This window comes from Heteronotia binoei, chromosome 15 (genome assembly GCF_032191835.1).
Source record: "Heteronotia binoei isolate CCM8104 ecotype False Entrance Well chromosome 15, APGP_CSIRO_Hbin_v1, whole genome shotgun sequence".
Taxonomy (NCBI): Eukaryota; Metazoa; Chordata; class Lepidosauria; order Squamata; family Gekkonidae; genus Heteronotia; species Heteronotia binoei.
The window spans coordinates 35,141,907-35,165,259 of NC_083237.1; the positions used below are offsets into that span (position 1 = coordinate 35,141,907).

General features: G+C 46.7%; 2 protein-coding genes across 3 annotated transcripts in view; one reads left to right on the top strand and one right to left on the bottom strand.

Moving 5' to 3' along the window:
* Window positions 1-336: 336 nt before the first annotated feature.
* Window positions 337-1,465, top strand: LOC132584093 (leukotriene B4 receptor 1-like). Its single transcript, XM_060255887.1, has one exon. It carries the CDS (start codon window positions 362-364, stop codon window positions 1,463-1,465), a length of 1,104 nt encoding a protein of 367 aa, XP_060111870.1. The 5' UTR covers window positions 337-361.
* A 3,983-nt stretch (window positions 1,466-5,448) lies between these two features.
* Window positions 5,449-23,353, bottom strand: part of ADCY4 (adenylate cyclase 4) — a 71,580-nt gene continuing 53,675 nt past the window's right edge. Inside the window, exons 17-25 of one of the 2 annotated variants that reach the window (XM_060256012.1) lie at window positions 21,508-21,615; window positions 21,219-21,403; window positions 17,589-17,673; window positions 14,559-14,717; window positions 13,328-13,474; window positions 10,754-10,861; window positions 7,656-7,770; window positions 6,433-6,557; window positions 5,449-5,734 (exon numbers count right to left, since the gene is read on the bottom strand). In XM_060256012.1, the coding sequence (XP_060111995.1) occupies window positions 5,582-5,734; window positions 6,433-6,557; window positions 7,656-7,770; window positions 10,754-10,861; window positions 13,328-13,474; window positions 14,559-14,717; window positions 17,589-17,673; window positions 21,219-21,403; window positions 21,508-21,615 (1,185 nt within the window). In that variant the 3' untranslated portion in view covers window positions 5,449-5,581. Of the gene's footprint in view, window positions 5,735-6,432; window positions 6,558-7,655; window positions 7,771-10,753; window positions 10,862-13,327; window positions 13,478-14,558; window positions 14,718-17,588; window positions 17,674-21,218; window positions 21,404-21,507; window positions 21,616-23,353 lie in introns of both variants that reach the window. The other variant, XM_060256011.1, reaches the window with a different exon arrangement.

Here is a 23,353-nt window from a genome sequence, read left to right on the forward strand (position 1 = left end):
ACGGAAAACTGGAAGAGATATCATGCAGCTCTAGGAATTGCTGCAAACAGTATGGTTTTACCATAGAGTTTCTGGCAATTCCTAGAGTGACAAAGAGACCACTTCTGGTTTCTCCCAGAATGGATGTCACGGCTCATGCAACAATGACACCCTGCATGACCCTGCTCATAAAGCTCCTACTGGTTGCCAGTGACAACCTGGCAAATGTACTGGTGGCACTCAGAAGGCGTTTTGCTGTTTGCAAAGTCTGAGGATTTCATGGCCGGGGGGGGGGGGGGGAGCAGAAGACTCAGAGTTGTGTTGACATTCCTCTCCTCTCTTTTTCACTCAGTTCCTCTTCTGCTTCCTGACATCTGAGAGAATGATGGGAGACAATTCAACTCCGTACAACACTTCTGCAGTAACAGGGCAGTCCTCACTGAAGGGAGCACCAATAGGCATCGCCGTGCTCTCGATCGCCTTCCTTGTGGGTTTCCCTGGCAACGCCTTTGTCGTGTGGAGCGCGGGCTGGCGTGTTCGGAAGCGGACAGTCACCTGCCTCCTCATTCTCCACTTGGCCATAGCCGACTTGATAGTGCTGCTCACGGCTCCGATCTTCCTGCGGGTGCTCAGCGTCCAAGACTGGGAATTGGGTGACGGCATCTGTCGTGCTTGCCACTATATCTGTGGGGTCAGCATGTACGCCAGTGTCTTCCTGATTGCCCTCATGAGCTTGGATCGCTGCTTGGCCATCTCCAAGCCTTTCCTCTCTCACAAGATCCGCAACAAAAAGACTATACGGCTTGTGGTTTTGGCCATCTGGGTGTCCGGCTTTATCTTGGCTATCCCTGTCCTCCTCTTCCGAAAGGTGTTACAGGAAAAGAATGGAAAGCTTCGTTGTGACTTTGACCACCCCACGCCCAGAGACCTGGTTTTCCACAATCTCTTTGAAACCATCACTGGATTCCTGGTTCCTTTCATCACCATCATTTGCAGCTACTGTACCATCGGCCAACGACTAAGAGACACTCGCTTTCGCCAAAAACGCCGCACGGGCCGCCTCATCTCTCTCATCGTGGTAGCCTTTGCCGTTTTTTGGCTCCCTTACCATGTGGTCAACCTTCTGGATGTCATTGCTGTGTGGAGCGGCTCTGCCGAAGTAGAGAAAATTGGAAAGGCAGCGAGGCCTGTGCTGGTCGCTCTAGCTTTCTTCAGCAGTAGTATAAACCCTATCCTTTATGCCTTCAGTGGTGGCTCCCTCATCCGATCTGCTGGCTTGGGCTTCATGGCCAAGCTCTTTGAAGGAACAGCTTCAGAAATGTCCAGTGCCAAACATGCTACCCTCCGGGACCCTCAGCGCCATATGGAAACCAAGATGGACCATGCAGGGAATGGGAGTCCAGCTCATTTAACCATATCTACCAACCCAACAGGTGAAACATCTGAAGAACCTGTGGATGCTTTGAAGCCCCTGAAGTCACCATGAGAGACTTCTGTAGATCTCTGTGGATTTAGTGCACCCAAGATCTCAGTATCAAGCTTTCTGGTCACTGCTTACTCTCAGCGTTCACCCCACATCTGAAAGAAACTCACTCCATTGGTCTGTATTCTGTAGTGACCAGAGGGCTTGGTTTGGAACATGGGAGAGCTATGTTCAAATCTCCACTTGAGTTTTCTATCTGACTTTGAGCAAGTTGTTTTCATTCAGACCATCTTCCAGGAAGTGTAACATGAACTTCTACATCAGAACTGTAAAAGCACTAATTGGAAATGTGTTAAAGATATAGAACTATGATAACTGAGGGCCAAAATTTCAGTGCCTTAACTCGGTTCAGATGTACTTTTAATATTGATTCAGACCACTCCTTGGACACTGGGGGGAAAGGCAGGGTCTAGACAGAAGACAGCATCTGAGGTATCATGCTCTACTTCTGCGATCCACATAAGGTCTCATTTTGGGCAGGAGTTCACAGGAATGGAGCTCCAGAACCTTCAAATTGTGCTCTTCTTCTCCCCCCCCCCAAAAAAATGTTCAAACTGCCATTGTTCAAACTGCCATTGTTCAAACCGCCTGTGATCATTTTGCTGAATTTCAAGATTTTACAAACTTTCTAATATTTCCCCGCACAAAAAAAAATGGGGAAATAACCAAAACATATAAAGCAGACATATGGAAATCTTCCTCAAGCCACTGTGGCTGCATAGAAGAATGCAATTTAAAAAGTATGATGGGAGTAAAGTTTTATGATGACAATTATAATTCAAGAAGCATTTTAAGGTCGATGCTGATCTGATCTAATTTAGTCCACCTTCCAGTGATGTCAGGGGTGTGTGGCATATGCAAATGAGTTATGCAAATGAGCTGTGCTAATGAGATCCAGCACTTCTTTTTCTACAAAATGACTCCGGTGAGGTATCATGTCCTGACTTCTATTATCCACATATGTCTAAAGGTAGGGCACGGCTTCTAATAGCTCACTCTGGCTTGGAAAATTCCTCAGGATTTGGGTATGGAACCTTGGGAGGGCGGGGTTTGTAAGCTGCTTTTGGTTCCCATTGAGAAGGAAAAATAACATGGCATAAATAAATAAATAAATAAATAAATAAATAAATAAATAAAAGTTGATGTTTTACTTGGTCTGCCCTGTCCTTTCCCCTCTTTTCTGACATAATTCTTCCCAGTTCTAACCAACACATCCATACTGACTTAACTGGAACCTTATCTTCTTCAGACACAACCCATGCCCCACAATGCATCTCACCCCTGAAGGAAGAAAGTGTCGGCAGAAGTGAACAAAAATGAATATCCCAAGGCATCTGTCCATCTCTGGTTCAAAAATCAGAACTGTACGGATGTAGAAGGGTAGAACAGAACAAAATAGAAACATTATTTACAAACCCCCCCCCCAATAATACTGTTTATTTCAGCAAGGATTTAAATACATCAGTTGTTCTGAAGGTACATGGGTCACTGGTAGAATATCTTCTTGGCATGCTGAAGGTCTCAGGTTCAATCCTCAGCAACTCCAGATAAAAGGATCAGGCATTAGGTGATATGAAAGACCTCTTTCTGAGACCTTGGAGAGCCACTGCCAGTCTAAGTAGATGATATTGTCTTCAATGGTTAGAACCAAGGGTCAGAATCATATAAAGCAGCTTCATGTGTTCGAGTCTACTGGGAAACATCTTTCGCTTTTTCCTTGCTAGCAAGAATAGAGCAACTGCGCTTTTAAGGGGCTAGGTTGGCCTGGTCTGAAGGGTTATCTATGGGCCAGCATCCAAGTTTGATATACTGTTATCACACAATCCCTTGTAATCTCAAGGAAATCCCTTGTGATCTCAAAGAAGTTTCTCATGTGTGCCTCTAGAGATACACACTCCTCTTGTATCGCCAGATGGAATTCTGGAAGTGAACACTACATGGTTTCTATACATGACTTCTAGCAAATCTGCAGCAACCTATGAACTTAGCGGTGTGGTACACCCTACAATATTTCCCACAGGCAACACATAGCCTCTGGTATAGCCAAAGGGTTGGATCCAGCCAGTTTGACATGGCTTTTGTCTGTGCAGGTTCCCTCACCCCAAGCATAGGGGTCCCCTCCTCCAAGCAGAAAAGCAGGCTGTATCCAACCCAAAATGTGTTCTCGGGAGTTAGGATACATGAGATTGAATTATGCTTTCTCGATCTCCAGGATCACAGGAGGTAAACCCAAGACCTTATTCTACGCGATCTACTCCTGAGCTAGACCCCCTCACTTTACTCTGCTCTGGAAAGACCTCACCTGGAGTATTGTCTTCAGTTTTGGGCACCACATTTTACGAAGGATATAGATAAGCTGGAACAAGTTCAGAGGAGGGCGATGAAAATGGCGAGGAGTCTGGAGACCAAGTCCTATGAAGAAAGGTTGAAGGAGCTGGGCATGTTTAGCCTGGAGAGCAGGCAATAGAGAGGTGATAGGATCACCATCTTCAAGTACTTTAAGGGCTGTCATATAAAGGATGGTGTGGAATTGTTTTCTGTGGCCCCAGAAGGTAGGACCAGAACCAATGGGTTGAAATTAAATCAAAAGAGTTTCCGGCTCAACATTAGGAAGAACTTCCTGACCATTAGAGCGATTCCTCAGTGGAACAGGCTTCCTCGGGAGGTGGTGGGCTCTCCTTCCTTTTTAAACAGGGGCTAGATGGCCATCTGACAGCAATGAAGATCCTATGAATTTAAGGGGAGGTATTTGTGAGTTTCCTGCATTGTGCAGGGGGTTGGACTGGATGACCCTGGAGGTCCCTTCCAACTCTACGATTCTATAAGTTGACCCAGATGAGAATTCAAATCTGTATCTTGAGAGCACAAAAGATTAGCATCTCAGCTTCTCCTCTTCACCATTTAGTCATCTCGGCCACATCAATTGTTTTTCAGAACTCTTCCAGGATGGCGTGTGGAGGGACTGCTAACTCTCAAACCACAACCAAAAGGGGAAGAAATGGGGAGGAGCTGGCCTACATAGAAAAAAGGGACAGGAAGCAACCTTTTTGTGCTTTGCGATCCAAGGCAAGCCAATACCCAGCCCAACCATGATGGGTGTTATATGAGTACTACCCAACTACCCAAATTCTGTAATGATAAAAGCTTATACTTCATTGGGGCAGCACCATCCTAGGACTCACTACAGACTCCCAAAATACCTTGTTCAATATAGGACATGTGTGTTCAGATGCCAGCTCCCCACACAAAGGTCCAGCTCCACCCAACCCCTCTGTATAGAGTGGAAGAGCTTGAGAAAATTCCAAGACAACATGCTGTAGTTGGTCAGTAGGTGAAAATGAGAGGGGTTTAGGAGGGAAGGGTTTAGGAGGGAGGGACGGTGGCTCAGTGGTAGAGCATCTGCTTGGTAAGCAGAAGGTCCCAGGTTCAATCCCCAGCATCTCCAACTAAAAAGGGTCCAGGCAAATAGGCGTGAAAAACCTCAGCTTGAGACCTTGGAGAGCCGCTGCCAGTCTGAATAGTCAATACTGACTTTGATGGACCGAGGGTCTGATTCAGTATAAGGCAGCTTCATATGTTCATATATGTAATAAAGCTGCTGAGGATGAAAAGCACAGAGGTAACTGGCTTGCTGAAGAAGCAATGAAGGTTGTCAAGCACGGCAGCTCAGAGGAGTCGCTGTTGAATGGACAGGTATTCTTCTGAGTAGGAACAAGTGAGACCCAAGTGAGGGTCTTGACTGGGGAGCCAGAAAGAAGTCCTCCTTAGCACCCCTGAAGTGCCCTGGGTGGGTAGTGCAGAGGCAAAGCCATCTCGGAAACCTGGAGGGGCATTGGCTACTACTTGTAATGGGGGGGAGAAGGAGGACCTCTCTCAGAATAGACAAACTGATGGCAAGCTGTCCTCTAGTTCACACAGTTTCATGTATGGGGTGGATCTCTCCCTACCCCCAGCCACTTTCCACATTCAGTCCATTCTTGCAGTTCTGGAGCACAAAGAAATCAAGAACCAGAGAGGTCTCTCAAGATCGAGCCTCCCCGCTGCTCCTAGTGGCAGGAGGCAAGGACTGCAGCAGTTCCTCCAGAATCTATTGTTTGTCATGGTTCCATTCCCAGGGACTCAGCTCAGCAGAGGAGCTTGCGGGCCAGATCGAGCTGTGTCTGTACAGACAAAGTATGTTCGTAATTGACCTTTGCCTTTCACCTTTATAATCCCACGAAGAGAACAAGTATAACCCACAGTCTCTAAGGCCTTGGCTGTTTCTTCTGTGACCTACAAAAAAGGAGACAGGTTAATTCCTGGCTTGCTGACAAAATGGGTCAACATTCCACAGGTGAAAGGAGCAACATGTCTACAACACCCTTACTTTAATTCCTGCCTTGACCTGGATGTCTTAGGCTAGCTCAATCTTATTGGATCTCAGATGCTAAGCATGGCTGGGTTGGTTTAGTACTTGCATAGGAAGTCCAGGGTTGCTATGAAGGGGCAGGCAATGGCAGAGAGCCAGTTTGGTGTAGTGGTTAAGTGTGCGGACTCTTATCTGGGAGAACCGGGTTTGATTCCCCACTCCTCCACTTGCACCTGCTGGCATGGCCTTGGGTCAGCCATAGCCCTGGCAGAGGTTGTCCTTGAAAGGGCAGCTGCTGTGAGAGCCCTCTCCAGCCCCACCCACCTCACAGGGTGTCTGTTGTGGGGGAGGAAGGGAAAGGAGATTGTGAGCCACTCTGAGACTCTTCGGAGTGGAGGGCAGGATATAAATCCAATATCTTCTTCTTCTTCAAACCACTTCTGTTTCTCTTTTGCCTTGGAAACCCTACGAGGGTGACATAAATCAGTAGTGTCTTGACACTACTTCCACCACCCACCAATAATCCCAAATCCAGTCCATGGGCCCACAAATGGAAATCGGAGGGAAAGACTGGATGGAGATCAGTGCGTCTGGCCAGAGAACTGTTTGTAAAGCACCCTACCTGTATCTTCCCCAGCACCCCAGTGCTTTCCATCCGGCTGGCCACATTCACTGTGTTCCCCCATATATCATACTGGGGTTTCTGAGCGCCGATCACTCCAGCTACAACTGGCCCATGGTTGATACCTGGAAAAGATATAAACATGGTAGTCACTGTTTATTGAACTATCCTATATTACAGGGGTGGCCAAACTGTGGTTCTGGAGCCACATGTGGCTCTTCCTCGAATATTGTGTGGCTCTCAAAGCCCCCACCATCCTATCTGCTGGCTTGGAGAAGGCATTTTTCTCTTTAAATCACTTCTCCAAGTCAAGCCAGCCAGCAGCTTGGAGAATGCATTTAGAAGTTGCTTTCTCTCCACCTCTTCACCTTCCCCATCTATTTTCCTTCCTTCCTTTTTTCCTTCCTTCCTTCCAGTTTGGTATAGTGGTTAAGTGTGCAGACTCTTATCTGGGAGAACCGGGTTTGATTCCCCACTCCTCCACTTGCACCGCTAGCATGGCCTTGGGTCAGCCATAGCTCTGGCAGAGGTTGTCCTTGAAAGGGCAGCTGCTGTGAGAGCCCTCTCAGCCCCACAGGGTGTCTGTTGTGGGGGAGGAAGGTAAAGGAGATTGTGAGCCGCTCTGAGACTTTTCGGAGTGGAGGGCGGGATATAAATCCAATATAATCTTCTTCCTTCCTTCCATCTCTAGCAGCTCTCAAACATCTGACACATTCTATGCGGCTCTTATATTAAGCAAGTTTGACCCCCCCCCCTTGCTATATTACATATTTTCACCACTTCTACATATTCATTAGAACCTATATATATATCAAGGTGCAAAGGAAGGTCTATTATCTATCTCATATCAAGAACCCATTTCTTGGGGACCCTATGTGAGTGGAAAGGAGGCATAAACATGTTTTCAATAAATAAATATTCTTGTAGGTCTCCTCCGCTTGTACATTTTTATATACATGAATGAAAAGCTTCAAGAAAGAAGCTGTTCTGAGATTGTGGAGTGGGTGGCTGCTTGGTGATGTTACAGACACCAGTCAATCAGTGCTGTGCAGAGAGATTCTGTGGTGAACACGTGGGAGTAGCATTTTTCGGAGCTCAGCTTTGAAGAGAGAAATGGGTACATTCAGCAGGTACATAGTGTACACTTCTAGAGCTCAGTAATGCCTTCGCTGGAAATTCACAGCTAAAGATTTGAATCGCATTTGGCTCTGACTCTGACTTACCCACGCGAAGCTTGAAACTATTGAAAGAATGCTTGTTGATGATGTCCAGCTTGGCCGCCAAAGCCATGGCGAACTCCACCATGATTCCCAGGTGGGCATAGCTCCTCTCCACCTCCTGTAAAGACCGCCCACAAATGCATACATCAGTGCCAACTAACAGAGGGCGAAATTAATGAAAAAGACAAACGCATCTATGCCCGGGGAAGAGGAAACAGCTAAAACAACCAATCCAAATTTTTGTGCAATAAAAGTCGTATAACATTCTACCACACCACTATGCTATAAACTGGATGAAGAGCTAGCTTGGAGCCAAGGAGCACCTTAGAAGCTATCAAGATGTTCAGGGTATAGCCCAGGAATGCCTCATCTCATCAGATCTCGGAAGCTAAGCAGGGTTGACTCTGGCAAATGCTTGGATGGGAGACCTCCTTGGAATACCAACAGTCGGGAGGACAGGGGCAGGCTCTATTCAGCCACCTCTCTGAATATCCTTCAGGCCCCCGGTAGGGATCAGTCATCAGAGGTTGCCATGGCTTGCAAGTGCAGACACACACAATGCAAAAAAAGAGAGCTTTTTTTCCAGGGGTTTTTTTTGTAGCAGGAACTCCCCCATATATCATACTGGGGTTTCTGAGCTCCAGTCACTCCAGCCACAACTGGCCCATGGTTGATTCCTGGAAAAGATTAAGGCAGCTGCTTTGAGAGTCCTCTCAGCCCCACCCACCTTACAGGGTGTCTGTTGCGGGGAAAGAAGATATAGGAGATCGTAAGCCGCTCTGAGTCTCTGATTCAGAGAGAAGGGCAGGGTATTAATCTGCAATTCTTCTTCTTCTATTTATCTATCTCATATCAAGAACCTATTTCTCGGGGGCCCTGTGTGAGTGGAAAGGCCACGCACCCCTGTTGTAGCCAATCCTCCTGGAGCTTACAGCAGGCCCTATACTAAGAGCCCTGTAAACTCTTGGAGGACTGGCTACCTCAAGGGGGTGGGGTGTAATATGCAAAGGAGCTCCTGCTACAACAAAAAGCCCTGGATTTTTCAGGGTATAAATATTCAGGAATCAAAGCTCCCTCCATCAGATACAAGCCAACATTGACACCCCATATATCCTGGTCAGAAGGTGGGAAGGGTATTGCAAAGAACAGAGCCAAGAGGATGCAAAGGTACAATGCAAAATGCAGTTTTTTTTCATTAGAGCAGGGGAGAAATGCTTAGACATGGTATGGGGCAGAACAAATTATCATTTTTAGTGAAATAAGAATGCTACGTCCCCATTCAGACCTGGGGGAAACCCACTGTTCTGAATTGCTAAATGAACTCCAGTTCAGCAATCTTATGTTCTAATCTCCCTTTGAAGTTTCTGTGGTTGAAGAGCTGGCATGGTGAAATGGGTAGTGGATTAGATTAGGGCCAGGGAGTTCAAGGTTCAGACCATCAGCCTAGTCCTTTAGCCCCGCTGGACAACCTGAAGAGGATCAATTGTTCTCTGAGCCAAATTCAGTGTGGTGTTGTGATGCTCGAGGGGAGGAAGGAAGAATGCGTAAACTATCTGAGGTTCTAGGAAGGAAAGGTGGGGGGAATTAGCTGATATATCACAGTGAGTCAATCATGCAAAGTGAGGGGGAGGCGGTGATGGTGAACCCACAGCACCATCCTATCGATTTCCAGACAACAAAGAACCTGACAGCAACTGAGAGTGGAGATCAAAAGTATAAGCAAAAGAAACCAAACCTGCCCTGTTTCATTGCATTTGCTTAGGCTGTGTACAAACACATCAAAAACCTAGATAGATAAGACGGTTGTTTTACTCAGATGTCTCCTTCTTTGAACCAGTGCTGTATTCCTGGTCCTGTGGAACACCATTTCTTTCTGATAGGGTTGCCAAGTCTGACTCAAGAGATATCTGGGGACCTTGGGGATGGAGCCAGGAGACTTTGGGGGTGGAATCAGGGGACTTTGGGGGTTGGAGCCAGAAGCAAGAGTGTGACAAGCATGAGTGAACTCCGAAGGGAGTTCTGGCAATCACGTTTAAAGGGACTGTGCTCCTTTTAAATGCCTTCCTTCCATAGGAACTAATGGAGGAGGGGAGCACTTTCTTTGGGGGCTCATAGAATTGGACCCTCTGGTTCAATCTTTTTGAAACATGGGGGAGGGGGGGTGTTTTGAAGAGAGGCACTGAATGCTGTGCTAAAATGTGGTGTCTATACTTCAAAAAACAGCCTCCCCAGTGCCCCAAATACGCACGGATCAATTTATACCCTGTGGGAATTGATCTCCATAGGGTATAATGGAGTGCCAAACAGACATTTCCCCCCCCCTCACTTTTTGATAACTCTGAAGTGGGGGGAAAGGCCTCCAAACCGGGGGATCCCCTGCCTCCATCTGGGGATGGGAACCCTAACCTGTGTGTTTGTATAGCACTGCTCTAACAGCCCCTGTTACTGCCTCCTTTTTTTCTCCCCTTGAGAAACCAATAATTAAATCCCCATTTTGTAGACAAGGCCATTGCTGTAGACAAGGCCATAGGCTTTTTTTATTTTTCCTGGAAAAAGAGGCGCCAGAACTCTTTTGAAGGAAATGAAGGAGAAACACGGGAGTGCCCCTCATGAATTTTAAATTTTTTTGAGAATTTTGTTTCCACAAAGAGGTTCTGGAACTCTGTTCTACTGCGTTCCAACAGGGGCGAAAAAGTCCCAGACAAGGGACTGCCAAACCACAACCACTCTAGATTTTGGAGATGTTCAAACCCACAGTTGGGGCAGATGAAATCAAACAGTGGAATTAGCCAACAGGAAACAGTCAGTTCCTATCTTAAAGCCAGGAAAAAGGAGCTACTCCACCTACTTCCTGGATTAGTTCTAACAGCAGATCTGAGCCGTGAAACAGGAGAACAGCGTGCTGAGGCTCACAGATGTGGATGCTTGGAATAGTATGGGAAATGTGGGTATTCCACAGGTGCAGGCAGACTATAGCGGACACGTTTCTCCAACAGAAACGGCCCAGTGATGCTAACCACAGACAGGAACCCAATAATATCAGGATATCAGAGGTTTAGTTCCTCAGGGGGGATCCGTGAATGGAGAAAGGAAGGCGTCACCTGCTGGCTGTCCTGGCCAGCCGCCATATTTAAGCCGGTAGCGGCCATGTAAGTGCTGCCAATGGTTTTGATCTTCTCCACACCGCTAAATTTGGGCTTCAAGAGCAGCTGTTGAAGCAGAAATGAGACAAATCGGCAGTTAAGAACAGTCAAGCAACTTTTCTGGATCAAAGCACACACATTACAAAAAAAAAAATTCATCTTGCCCAGCATGTTTGTCTCCAATAAAAGTTGGTGGTTGGAGTCCATCATTTTGACAGGCAACCCCGTGGCAGCATCTGGTAAACTCAGATATGGTGCTTTTGAATGTGGAGGTTCCATATGGATTCTGGATTCTAACCCAACTGCTCAGCAATTGCATCGAATGCCCACGAGTTCTTGTATTGGGAGAAAGGGAGAAAAGGACTACTTTCCCTACTTTCTCCATCCCATGCATCATCTTGTCAGCCTCTATCATGTCACCCCGCAGTCGACGTTTCTCCAAGCTAAAGAGCCCCAAGCGTTTTAACCTTTCTTCATAGGGAAAGTGTTCCAAACCTTTAATCATTCTAGTTGCCCTTTTCTGCACCTTTTCCAATGCTATGATATCCTTTTTGAGGTACGGTGACCAGAATTGCACACAGTATTCCAAATGAGACCGCACCATGGTTAGTTCCCTCCATGACTTCCCGAGGCAGAGAACCAGTGCCTTGAAGAGACCTCCTCACTCATGAGTAGGGAGGCCATGTCTCCCATTTTGGGAGGACAGCTCCTGCCTGCTGAAGGTGTTACTGGCTTCACATTGATGCCATGAAGAAGTGACATCATCCGGTGAGGCAATGGAGGTGGCATCACTGAACACCAATGACAGCGAAGCCCCCCTCAGTGGTAAGTCTCCCATTGGCCACAGACCTCAGAATCAAAACCCTACTCATGAAGCATACTGAGTGACCTGAGGTCAGCCACTCTCTCTCATCTGTGTGACTAGGATGGAGAAAGAAAGAACCATGGAAGGAAAGAAGGACAGGTATGAAAAAGACAGTGGCCATCACCAAGTGAAGCAACCACTCCTGAGCATGCTCACTATCCATATGCAGGTGATTTTGTGTACAACGGAGCATTCCAATTCACCATTCTTCATTGTGAAGTGGCAGGGTCTATCAGGACTACACCACACAAAATGGCAGACACTAGGAAGGTCTATGCCATACACATGTTAAAATGTGGCTCTCACTTTCAAGAGCTAAACAGGTCTAAGCCTACTGAACTTCAATAAATGTAGAGTCTGAAACTGATTGGATCCAACCAGTTTTCCTGCTGTTGAAAAATGGAGGAAGGGGTCTCTTAAGAACCCCTCAAAATACTATGCTTGAGAGCATGGGACCAGCATGTAGAAAAGTCATAGGGGCGGGATCTGTAACTTGGGCTGTCAGCCATTGGCTGACAACCAGCAGGTGAAAGAGTGGATGGGCCAGAGCATGGTTTTACCACAAAGTTTTGGGTGAATCAGAGCACGACACCAATGCAGTGACATCACTTAAGTCACCAATTTTCCTGTCCATAGTTTCCCTCTCTGAGGGGCGGCCGGCAGAACACAGGAGGTCTTCCACTAGATTCAGTGGGAGCTCACAGGAGTGCAGCTCCTGAACCTTTATGAGAGTTCCACCTCCTTGTCCATTGAATAATATGTGCAGCTGCATAACAATCCCTGGATGAGCTCTGCCACCTATTTGTCTACAAAATGACCCCTGACTATTCCTATAAAAAGAAGCTTATAACAAAAAAAGGAGTGTACCTATAACAAGAAGAAGACTGAATGTAAAAAGAGGCAGGATCCAACCCTTAGACCCAGGAAGCAGCCCTTCTCATCTCTGCGTTATACAGACACAAGAAGCTGCTTCATGTGAGAGCCAGTTTGGTGTAGTGGTTAAGTGTGCAGACTTAACCAGGTTTGATTCCTCATTCCTTCACTTGCACCTGCTGGAATGGCCTTGGGTCAGCCATAGCTCTGACAGAGGTTGTCCTTGAAAAGGCAGCTGCTGTGAGAGCCCTCTCCAGCCCCACCCACCTCACAGGGTGTCTGTTGTGGGGGAAGGAGATAAAGGCGATTGTGAGCCGCTCTGAGACTCTTGAGTGGAGGGCAGAATATAAATCCAATGTCTTCTTTATACTGAATCAGACCATTGGTCTATAACAGGGGTGGCCAACGGTAGCTCTCCAGATGTTTTATGCCTACAACTCCCATCAGCCCCAGCCATTGGCCATGCTGACTGGGGCTGATGGGAGTTGTAGGCAAAAAACATCTGGAGAGCTACCGTTGGCCACCCCTGGTCTATAAAGGTCAGCATTATCTATTCAGACTGGCACCAGTTCCTCTGGGTCTTAAATCAAGGTCTTCCACATCACCTCTCCACCTGATATTTTAAACTGCAATTCCTGGGGATTAGACCTTGGGCCTTTTGCAGGCAGAGCAGCTGCACTACTGCTGAGCTACGGCCTTTTGCCTAAGGTAATCCTTTCCTCCAGCCTCCTCCCAGCTTATCCCACAGAAGCAAAGCTCCTCCCCGACCCCTCTGCCTCCCCGAATCCCAGCACCTCATCAAAGTCAGCAATGATCTCGTTGAGAAGCCGCAGGCACTCCAAGCCTTCCCGGTTGACGTTGGATTCGGAGTAGAACTCTTTGAAGTCAGGGATGGAGGCGAACAGAACGCAGGCACATTCACACGACTGATGGTACAGATCCTGCTAGCAAAGAAGGGGGAGGCCTTATCAGGACTGTGTGCAGAAGGCACCACCCTTATCATCCCACACCAAGGAAGTTCAGGCTTTGGAATCCCCAGATATTGGGTCGTTTGTGTTTTCAAACTTCTAGTGGGCTCCTTCCCACACATAAGGTGGGAGCCCCAATAAAGCACCAGGGTAAAATGTGCGACTATTAAACTGAGTAAATGCATTGTTAAAAATATTGTTAAAATAAAAAAAATATATATAGTCATCGGGTTGTACATGGATTTGCTTTTAAGCTTGTCTATGGTTGACTGAAACAGTGGGCTCAGTGGTCATTTAGCCATCTTGAGGACCTGCAATGCAAGGTAGGCCTCCTGGGCCAGGACTGGGTTTGAAACTCATTGGGCAGGTTGAGCAAAGGTGCAAAGAGGAGCTGAAAATAAGCTTGTATCTGAAAGAGGCACACTAGATTTGGATCGTTAAGACTGAAGGGCAACAATGTCCATATTGCCCTGGAGAGAAGCTGTAACCAGGAGTCAACAGAGTAGAATCTACAAGTAGAGCTGGAGCTCTCATGGAATCACAACTGACCTCCAGATGGGGAAAATGACTGCTTTGGAGGGCGGAATCTGTGATCTTATCCCTGCTGAGCCCCCATTCTTGCCTAAACCTTGCCCAACCCAGGCTCTGCCTCTGAAATCTCCAAGCATTTCCCAACACATTGCTGGCAATCCTGAAACAAAGCCAAGCTCAATTAGCTCTGGTTAGCACTGCAGGAGCCACCCAGACTGTCTTGGTTCAGGGCCATTAAAATCCACATGGCAAGGGCAGAGAGTGTGGTTGCCATCCAGCAACCCCCAGGAGAAGCAAAAGGAAAAGTGATGACATCACTTCCAGTAAAAAATGTAAAAGTGGTATCACTGCAAAGTTGTAGGATTTTCAAAAACTCTATGGTAAAGCCATTTAAACAATAGTCCCTAATTCCACTCTGTTTCTATCTGCTAGCATTTTAGGTGCCAGCAGGTAAAGCACAGGTTTGCTGAGCAGTCTCCCACTATAGCTGGCCTAGTAGGAGAGGCCATTAAGCTTCTGGGCTCACCTCATTGCGCAAGTTCTGGCCAATGAACAGCTGTGCAACATGGGCTGGAAGAACGTTCTCCAGCAAGACACGGTTGAGATTCTCCATTGTTTCAATCTCCTCGCGCTCCTTCTTGAACTTCTTTTTCCAGAGGAAATCCAGGCGGCAGTAATATTCATTCTGGGAAAGAGGAAAATAGAGTAATAATACCCAAGATGTATTTCTTCTCCCTCCCATTATTACCCAATTTGACTCTTCGCCTGATGCATTCTGTGGAGAAACGCCATCTTAGTTAATGGTGGTGCTTGGTTGGGAGGGAACATGAAACTGCTAAGGCAGGCTTTGTGGCCTAGCCTTCCCTTCATTCCCTCCTCCCTTCCGGAGTTAAACCATCACCTCTAGGGGGAAAGCCTCCTAGAGGGGCAGGAAGTTCTTTTTTTTATTGGAGTTAGGCGGCACTCAAGGAGAGAGGTTGTCAGTCTGTGTGCTCCTGACTGTGTGAGAGGCCTTCTCCTGAGGGAGAGGAGGAGTGGACTCCAGGCAGTCAGACCGAGGAAGTCATCCACAAGGCAGGGCAAGTTTAGACCAGGGACGGAAGGATACGTTTAAATCCACCTTTTATTTGTCCTTCTGGTTGCTGTTCAGGTGCTGTGCTAAACTTTTTCATGCAACTGCTTTTGGGGTATTTTTGTTTTTTCTTTCTTCTTTTTCTCTTCTAATTAAATAGTTTTTCTGTTTTGAATGCTGGCAGTCAAACTTTGTACCACATAGATCTCCAACAGCTTCAGACCACGCTGCTTTATGAAGGGGGCCCCGGGGAAAGGGGGAAGGCATGTAGTTGGATAAGGTGCCAATCCTCCAGGGGTTCCCCAAAGAAGTGCTGTGGCCTCTGTGATACCCAAGTACAGGGTGGCAGAGAACCTTGAAACCTGGCCTCAGAGCTGGAGAGGGGGATTGGGAGTCCTGTTCCTCTCAATCCGAACCCCTGGGCTGAGCAGGTGGTGGCAGCGAGCCCAAGTGTCTGGAGGAGAAATAGCTCCCTCCAAAAAGGGGGGGGGGCTCGAGGAACAGGGTCTGGTAGGCAGACCAGGGCCGTTCCGTCACACATTCATCTGCTGTTGTTTTAATGTAACAGCTGTCATATTATTTCATGACTCTCAACTCTTAAAGGAATCTGTGTTTGGTGCTAGAATATATATATATATTTATATATTTTACAGTATTGACTTCATATATATATACACTTCAATTGGAGGGTGACTTTTTTCTCTTCTTTCTGAAAGGTCAAAAGTATTGTGGTGTAGCACTTCAAGAATCTTTATAACCTTGTACTACTTGGAAAATTGAAATGACTGGACATGTGCTGCTATGCTGCCCTTTCTATAATGTCCTTAGATACTTATTTATTATACCCATCCTCCAAACAATCCTGGGAAGATCAGAGGAATAGTATACCTCCTTTCTCCTTACAGACCTTGAATCTGGAACGTCAGCTAGAGTTGCTAGATACTAAGCAGCTACCAAATTCTACCAAGGCACAGTGTTGATTCAGTGACACATATTTCTTTTTCATATACACTTCAATGGTAGGTCATTCTTGTAGCCCTTCTGTTCACGTATGTCTTGTTCTGCTGGTCTATCACCTTAACAAATGATTGGCTGGTAGAAAGGCCAAAGGTGGAGCTTGATACCATTTCCACCTAACACTGCTTTATCCAAATCTGTCTGGATTTATAGACAAGATGCAGACATGAGACCTTAAGATGAGGTCCAGAAACATCTGTCCCAAGGGTTGTCAAGTCCAATTCAAGAAATATCTGGGGACTTTGGGGTGGAGCCAGGAGATTTTGGGAGTGGAGCCAGGAGACATTAGGGGTGGAGCCAAGATCAAGGCTGTGACAAGCATAATTGAACTCCAAAGGGAGTTCTGGCCATCACATTTAAAGGGACGGCACACCTTTTCCATTCCTTACTTCCATAGGAAATAATGAAGGATAGGGGCACCTTCTTTTGGGGCTCATAGAATTGGACCCCCTGGTTCAATCTTTTTGAAACTTGGGGGGTATTTTGGGGAGAGGCACTAGATGCTATACTGAAAATTTGGTGCCTCTACCCAAAAAAAAACAGCCCCCCCCAGAGCCCCAGATACCCGCAGATCAATTCTCCATGATTTTCTATGGGAATAAATCTCCACAGGGAATAACAGAGTTCCCAGAAGACATTTCCCTCCCCTCCCCTTGCTTTCTGACAACCCTGAAGTGAGGGGAGGGCCTCCAAACCAGGGGATCCCCTGCCCCCACTTGGGGATTGGCAACCCTATCTGTCCCCTCACAGACACGTTTTTAACACCCGGGCTGAGAAAGAGTTCTGGAGAATTTGGAAGTTTGCATACTGTTGTGGGTTAGTCTGATTGGTCCTAGTAGAAGGTACGGCTTACGTTTTGGGACTTTGCTTTGGCTCAGACAAGACTACATACAGGGTCGGCCCCACCACTAGGCAAACTAGGTGAGTGGCTAGGGTACCGGGCTTCTGGGGGCGCTGAATTAAGTGTCCCCCATGTGACTTGGTAACATTGTCAGTGCGGGGGGGGGGGGGGCACCAGAAGTTAGACTTGCCTAGGGTGCTAGGCAGTCTAGGGCCAGCCCTGACTACATACAGCTTCAGTATGGAACACTTGGGGCATCCAAAATGCATCCTGTACATTATTTTTTCTGCACTTTGTGATAGTTGCAAAATAGCACATCATCAACAGAAACAATATAGAGAAAGAAAGAAAATTAGCAATTATGTTCCCTGAGTAATAATTTACCCCCCCAAGCTCAACAGCTTAATCCAATAAGAATAATCAATGGGTGCTGGAGCGGGGAGGTAGCCATTTTTATTTTATTCAGTCTACAAATTTTAACTTGCAGCTGGTATTCCAAGGTACACTGTGGCCAAACATCAAAATAGAAAGTTTTCAAACTGCTAAGGTAACAAAACTCGCTCTTCAACCTAACACAGGGGCTTTTTGTTGGCAGCCCCAGTTCACAGGATCAAAAACTGATTTACCTGCCTGGCTAGAGCCAAAAGGGTGAAGAAGAAGACAAAGAAGGAGATGGCTCCCATCATCTTGGGCTCCTTCAGCACTCCAGGCCTACAGATGAAGTATGAAAGAGAAGGAAAATTCACTCATAGGCTCTCCTCCAGCAGAACCCCCACGGTGACTTTTCAACACAAGCACGGCTCATCCAATTAGCAACTTAGGTAGACTGTTTGCTCATTATGCAGATCAGCCACATTCATCTTTGCATTATCTATGAGACCCAAAAGAAGGTTTCGTACTAGAGCCATTGAAAACTGTAGCCCCAGCTTGCTCACTCCAAGATTCAAGGAAGACGAACATTCGCTTTCCATTTTTATTCAACGTTTTCATGAACTTTTCCATTCAAAAGCCCCATTTATAGGCATGCCTTTTAAAAGTGTTCCTTGTGAAGAAGAAGAAGATATTGGATTTATATTCCGCCCTCCACTCAGAGCGGTTCACAATCTCCTTTACCTTCCTCCCCCACAACAGACACCCTGTGAGGTGGGTGGGGCTGAGGGGACTCTCACAGCAGCTGCCCTTTCAAGGACAACCTCTGCCAGAGCTATGGCTGACCCAGGGCCATTCCAGCAGCTGCAAGTGGAGGAATGGGGAATCAAACCCGGTTCTCCCAGATAAGAGTCCGCACACTTAACCACTACACCAAATTGGCTCTCAGCAGTGAATTGTGCGTGCACGTATCATCGTTCTTCATAACTGCCTATTCAGTCATTAATTATTGACTAATGTGTTTCAGCAGGAAAGTCTTTTATAAGCGAGAAAGCCAGGTAAGCAGATTCAGTTCGACAACTCTGCAAAGGATTGTGATGCAGATATTCTATAATTAACTCTCTCTCTTTTTTTAAAGGAAACCTGTGTGGTTAGCTTACTCACACATCCTGTTTCAGATGCTGATGCTAGATCTGATATCGCAGACAAAACAATTGAAGGGACAAAGATCTGGTACAATGGAGGGGGGGAACACCTCACTGCAGTGTCAAAGCGGGGGAGTATTGATCCGTCTATTCCACTTTTATCCCGCCTTTCCTACCATGAAGCACAGTGTAGCTTACATGGTTTCCCACCTCCATTTTATCTTCACAACAGCCCTATGAAATTAGCTAGGCTGAGAGGCCGTGACTTGTCCAAAGGCACCCGGTATGTTTAAAGCAGAGTGAGGCTTTGAGCCTGGGTCTGCTTTGAACCCTAAGCACCGTCTCACAGCGGCTGTCAACAAGTGCCCCTGTTTTCTTCAGCGGAATAAATGTAACATAAAAAGGATCACCTACTGCCATGACCTGGATAGCCCAGGCAAGCTCGATCGCGTCAGATCTCAGAAGCTAAGCGGGGCTGCCTCTTGCAAGAACTTGGATGGGAGACCTCCAAGGAATACCAGGATTGGGAAGCAGAGGCAGGCTCCCGAGCCACTTCTCTGAATGTCCTCCATGCCCCAAAAAGAGTTCCCGGAGGTCACCATGACTTCCAGCCACAAGCGCGCGTGCACAATACATAAAAACCCCCAGCCCTGAAACCACCATTACCTACTAAATCTAGACCACCGCCTTGTTTTCCACAGCAGCCACCCACATGCCTTTTTTGCAGCCCACAAGTAGGACATGAAGACAGTAGCCCTCCCCAATGTTGCTGCTCTAGAGGTATAAGACTTCAAAACATAAAGGTTGCATTTAGCCATTATGGCTAGCAGTTATTGCTAGACTGATTCCACACGAACATGCCGTCATCTCTTTTTCAAAAGCAAGTTGGGGGGGGGGGGGTCGTCAACGCATCTTGCAGCAGTGAATTTCATCCCTTAAGTATGCAGTATATGGATTGTCTATCCTAAATATATTGCCAATACATTTCACTAGAGGTTGGAAACTGTGTTCCCTTCAAGCTGCAGAGTCTTGTGAGCAAAAATTCTACTTTGTGAGCTACTGACATTAAAGTTGTGAGCTACTGGCAAGCCTCGGATTCAGTGGGAGCTCACAGGAGCACAGCTCCTGAACATTTCTGAGAGTTCCACCTCCTCCTTCTGAGAGTTCCACCTCCTCCTTCTGAGAGTTCCACCTCCTTGTCCATTGACTAGTAGGTGCAGCTGCATAACAATCCTTGGATGAGCTCCACCACCTATTTTTCTACAAAATAACCCCTGGCTACTGGCATTAAAGTTGTGAGCTACTGAATATATTAGTGTGCTCTGGAGTCATCCTTCCTGAGCAAAGACAAAGATGTGTGAGCTGGAAGCTAAAAAACTGTAAGCTAGCTCACACTAACTCAGCTTAGAGGGAACACTGGTTGGAAAGTATGTCCTCAAAATGGAGGGGGGGTGTCTTTCTTCCAGGGTCTTAATTATAGCATTCCTGGGGTACATGCAGATGTCATAGCAAACCAACATTAAGCTAACATGGTTCGTGAACCCAGCTTGTGCCAGGCTCATTTCCCAGCCTCACTCTTGCCTCTTCCCTCTCTCAGCACATTGCAGCACAGGGAAGGGGTCCTGATTTGGAAAAGAATTCAAGTTATCTGCAAAGCGTGAATGTAGGCACCTCAGGTGAATCAGAGTGTGTCCCACCTCCAAAGACAAGATTCTAAAGCATAGTTTAAACATGTTTTAGAGCTGAAACAGACAAGTTAACAATTATGCATCTTGTTCAATCTATAAAGTGCAAATTACAGGCTTGTGCTGACTCAATTTGCCTCGAGGAAGTGCAGATAGGGAGCCCAGTTAGTCTCCCTGTGTAAAAACCAGGGACTCTCCGTAGCTATTATCAGTTCAAAGGAAGAAGTATGCTTTTAAAAGACATATCCTTGACAAAGCCAGGGACAAAGCTGGGAACCCAGTTTTGAATAGTGAAATCAAGTGAAGGCTGAATAGTTAAAAATGGGCTGGGATCCTCTAATTCAAGGAGACCACTGTCCATCTATCAGAATTCAGACTGGTAAAATATGCCCCAAGTACTAAGCACCTTTTAAGGAAAACCATTGAAATGTTATGTTCTTAAACTCCTCTGTTATCCTGACACAATTCATAGTTTAAAAATCGCAAAGCTAACACAGGTGAAAGCTTAAATGATGCCTCAAGATAATAACAGCTAGGTATGCCCAGCCCATCCTTTAAAATAGCCAGGTAGGGCAAGTCTACTCTGGATTATACTCTAGTTTAAATCCTCTTTCCATTTTTGTGAGGCTGTAATTTGAATTTTATGGATGGGCCTGAGACATGTGACTCATCTGACTGAAAATCCTATCTTCTGAGGGAGAAACTAAGGGCCAAACTAGATGTGATGGTGTCCTTGTGGCTGCCACAGGGACATCGTTGCCATTTTAAAGTCATTTAAGGATGTTGTGAGTACCTCATCCTGACTAGACCCATAGCTTGGCACTCTTGTTCCTCCATGCCTTTTTCTAGTGCCTAAATAGCATAGCCCTGGATTGCCTGATCTCACCAGATCTCAGAAGCTAAGCAGGGTCAACCTTAGTCGGTATTTGGATGGAAGAGCACCAAGAAATATCAGGGTCACAACATAGACGCAGGCAATGACAAACCATCTCTGAATGCCTTGAAAACTCCACAGGATCTCCATAAGCCCACTGTGACTTAACGACAACAAAGTTACCTCAGAGCTGCCTGACTGGGGTAGAGGCGTGCGACGTAGCAGTCGGAGAGCCACGAATGGGTGTGAAGAAACAACACATTGTAGACCACGAGGCAGAGGGTCAACATCGTGAGCTTGAGCTCAAAGTTCATGTGCAGGAACAGAGAACACGAGAGGAATCCCAGAATGCAGCAGTAAATGTAATACTGAAAGGAAAAGAGAGCCGGGCCAGAGGAATGAGGGTGAAAGGCGGTTAAAGAAACTCATATTCCCTCAGTGCCCCCAAACAATTTACTCCTGGCATACTTACCGGTACACTGAAGAGGGAGTTCATCAATACAAACTCTTGTGTGACATTCATGCCCACCATGGAGGAATTTTGCAATTGCAAAGAGCACCAGGGATCTGGCATGAAGAACTGAAGATAAGCAACAGGAGAAAAGGGGTTTTGAAAGAGTTGTGAGGTAGGGAGAGGCACAGAAAAAAACATATCACCCATGCTGAACTAAAGCCACCTGGTCCAGCATTCCATCTCTAGAAGTGGCCAGCCACATATTTTGGAAAGTCCACCATCGGGGAACATGAAGATAAGAGCCTTCCCCTGCTACTGAGTCCTCAGCATGATTCATTGACACAATGCCTCTGAGTGCAAAGGTTCTGTTTAGCTGTGATGGCACATAACCATTGATAGATCTCTTCGCTGCAAATGTGTCCAGTTCTCTTTTCGTGCTATCTAAGGCCCTACTGCCCTGTCCTGGATGGCCCAGATTAGCCCAGTCTCATCAGATCTTGGAAACTAATCAGAGTTGGCCTGGGCTAATACTTGTATGGAAGACCACCATGGAACTCCAGGGATGCTGCGCAGAGGCAGGCGATGGCAAACCACCTCTGAATGTCTCTTGCTTTGAAACTCCGATGGGGTTGGGGTTGTCGTAAATCAGCTGTGACTAGGGTTGCCAACCCCCAGGTGGGGGCAGGGGATCCCCCGGTTTGGAGGCCCTCCTCCCGTTTCAGGGTCATCAGAAAGCGGGGGGAGGGGAGGGAAATGTCAGCTGGTAACCCCATTATTCCCTATGGAGATTTATTCCCACAGAGAATAATGGAGAATTGATCCACGGGTATCTGGGGCTCTGGGGCAGCTGTGTTTTGAGGTAGAGGCACCAGATTTTCAGTATAGCATCTAGGGCCTCTCCCCAAAGTACCCTCCAAGTTTCAAAAAGATTGGACCAGGGGGTCCAATTCTATGAGCCCCCAAAGAAGGTGCCCCTAATCTTCATGATTTCCTATGGAAGGAAGGCATTTCAAAGGTGCGCGGTCCCTTTCAATATGATGGCCAGAACTCCCTTTGGAATTCAATTGTGCTTGTCTCAACCTTTCTCCTGGCTCCACCCCCAAAGTCTCCTGGCTCCACCCCCAAAGTCCCCAGATATTTCTTGAATTGGACTTGGCAACCCTAGCTGTGACTTGATGACACTTTCCACCCCTGACCACTACTGCATCTTGGGGCAGCAATTTTTTTTTTTAATTATTGGAAATATTTGTGGGGTATGGTCTGTCCTGAATCCGCTGCCTATCAGTTGCATTGGTTGACCACCACCCACAAATTCAGAAGTCTGCCAGCTATCTCCTGTTTCAAATCCACCAGGGTTTTGTTTTGTTTTTTGTAGCAGGAGCTCCTTTGCATATTAGGCCACACACCCCTGATGTAGCCAGTCCTCCAAGAGCTTACAGTAGTAGGCCTTGTACAAAGAGCCCTGGAAGCTCTTGGAGGATTGGCTGCATCAGGGGTGTGTAGCCCAAGAGTAGAATTCTAGCAGGAGCTCCTTTTCATATTAGGCCACACCCTCTGATATAGCCATTCCTCCAAGAGCTTGCAAAAAAGAGCCTTGTAAGCTCTTGGAGGATTGGCTAGATCAGGGGTGTGTGGCCTAACATGCAAAGGAGCTCCTGCTAGAATTCCACCCCAGTGTGGCCTAATATGCAAAGGAGTTCCTGCTACAAAAAAAGCCCTGAAATCCACCCACCTCCTATTTCACATTCTTCAGACCCCCCTACATCTCCAATTTCAAGTCCATCTGACCCCTACATACTCACATTAGATTAGCCTCTCCCCAGGCTAGTATATATACACCATCAGCTGAAAAAAGGGGGGTAAA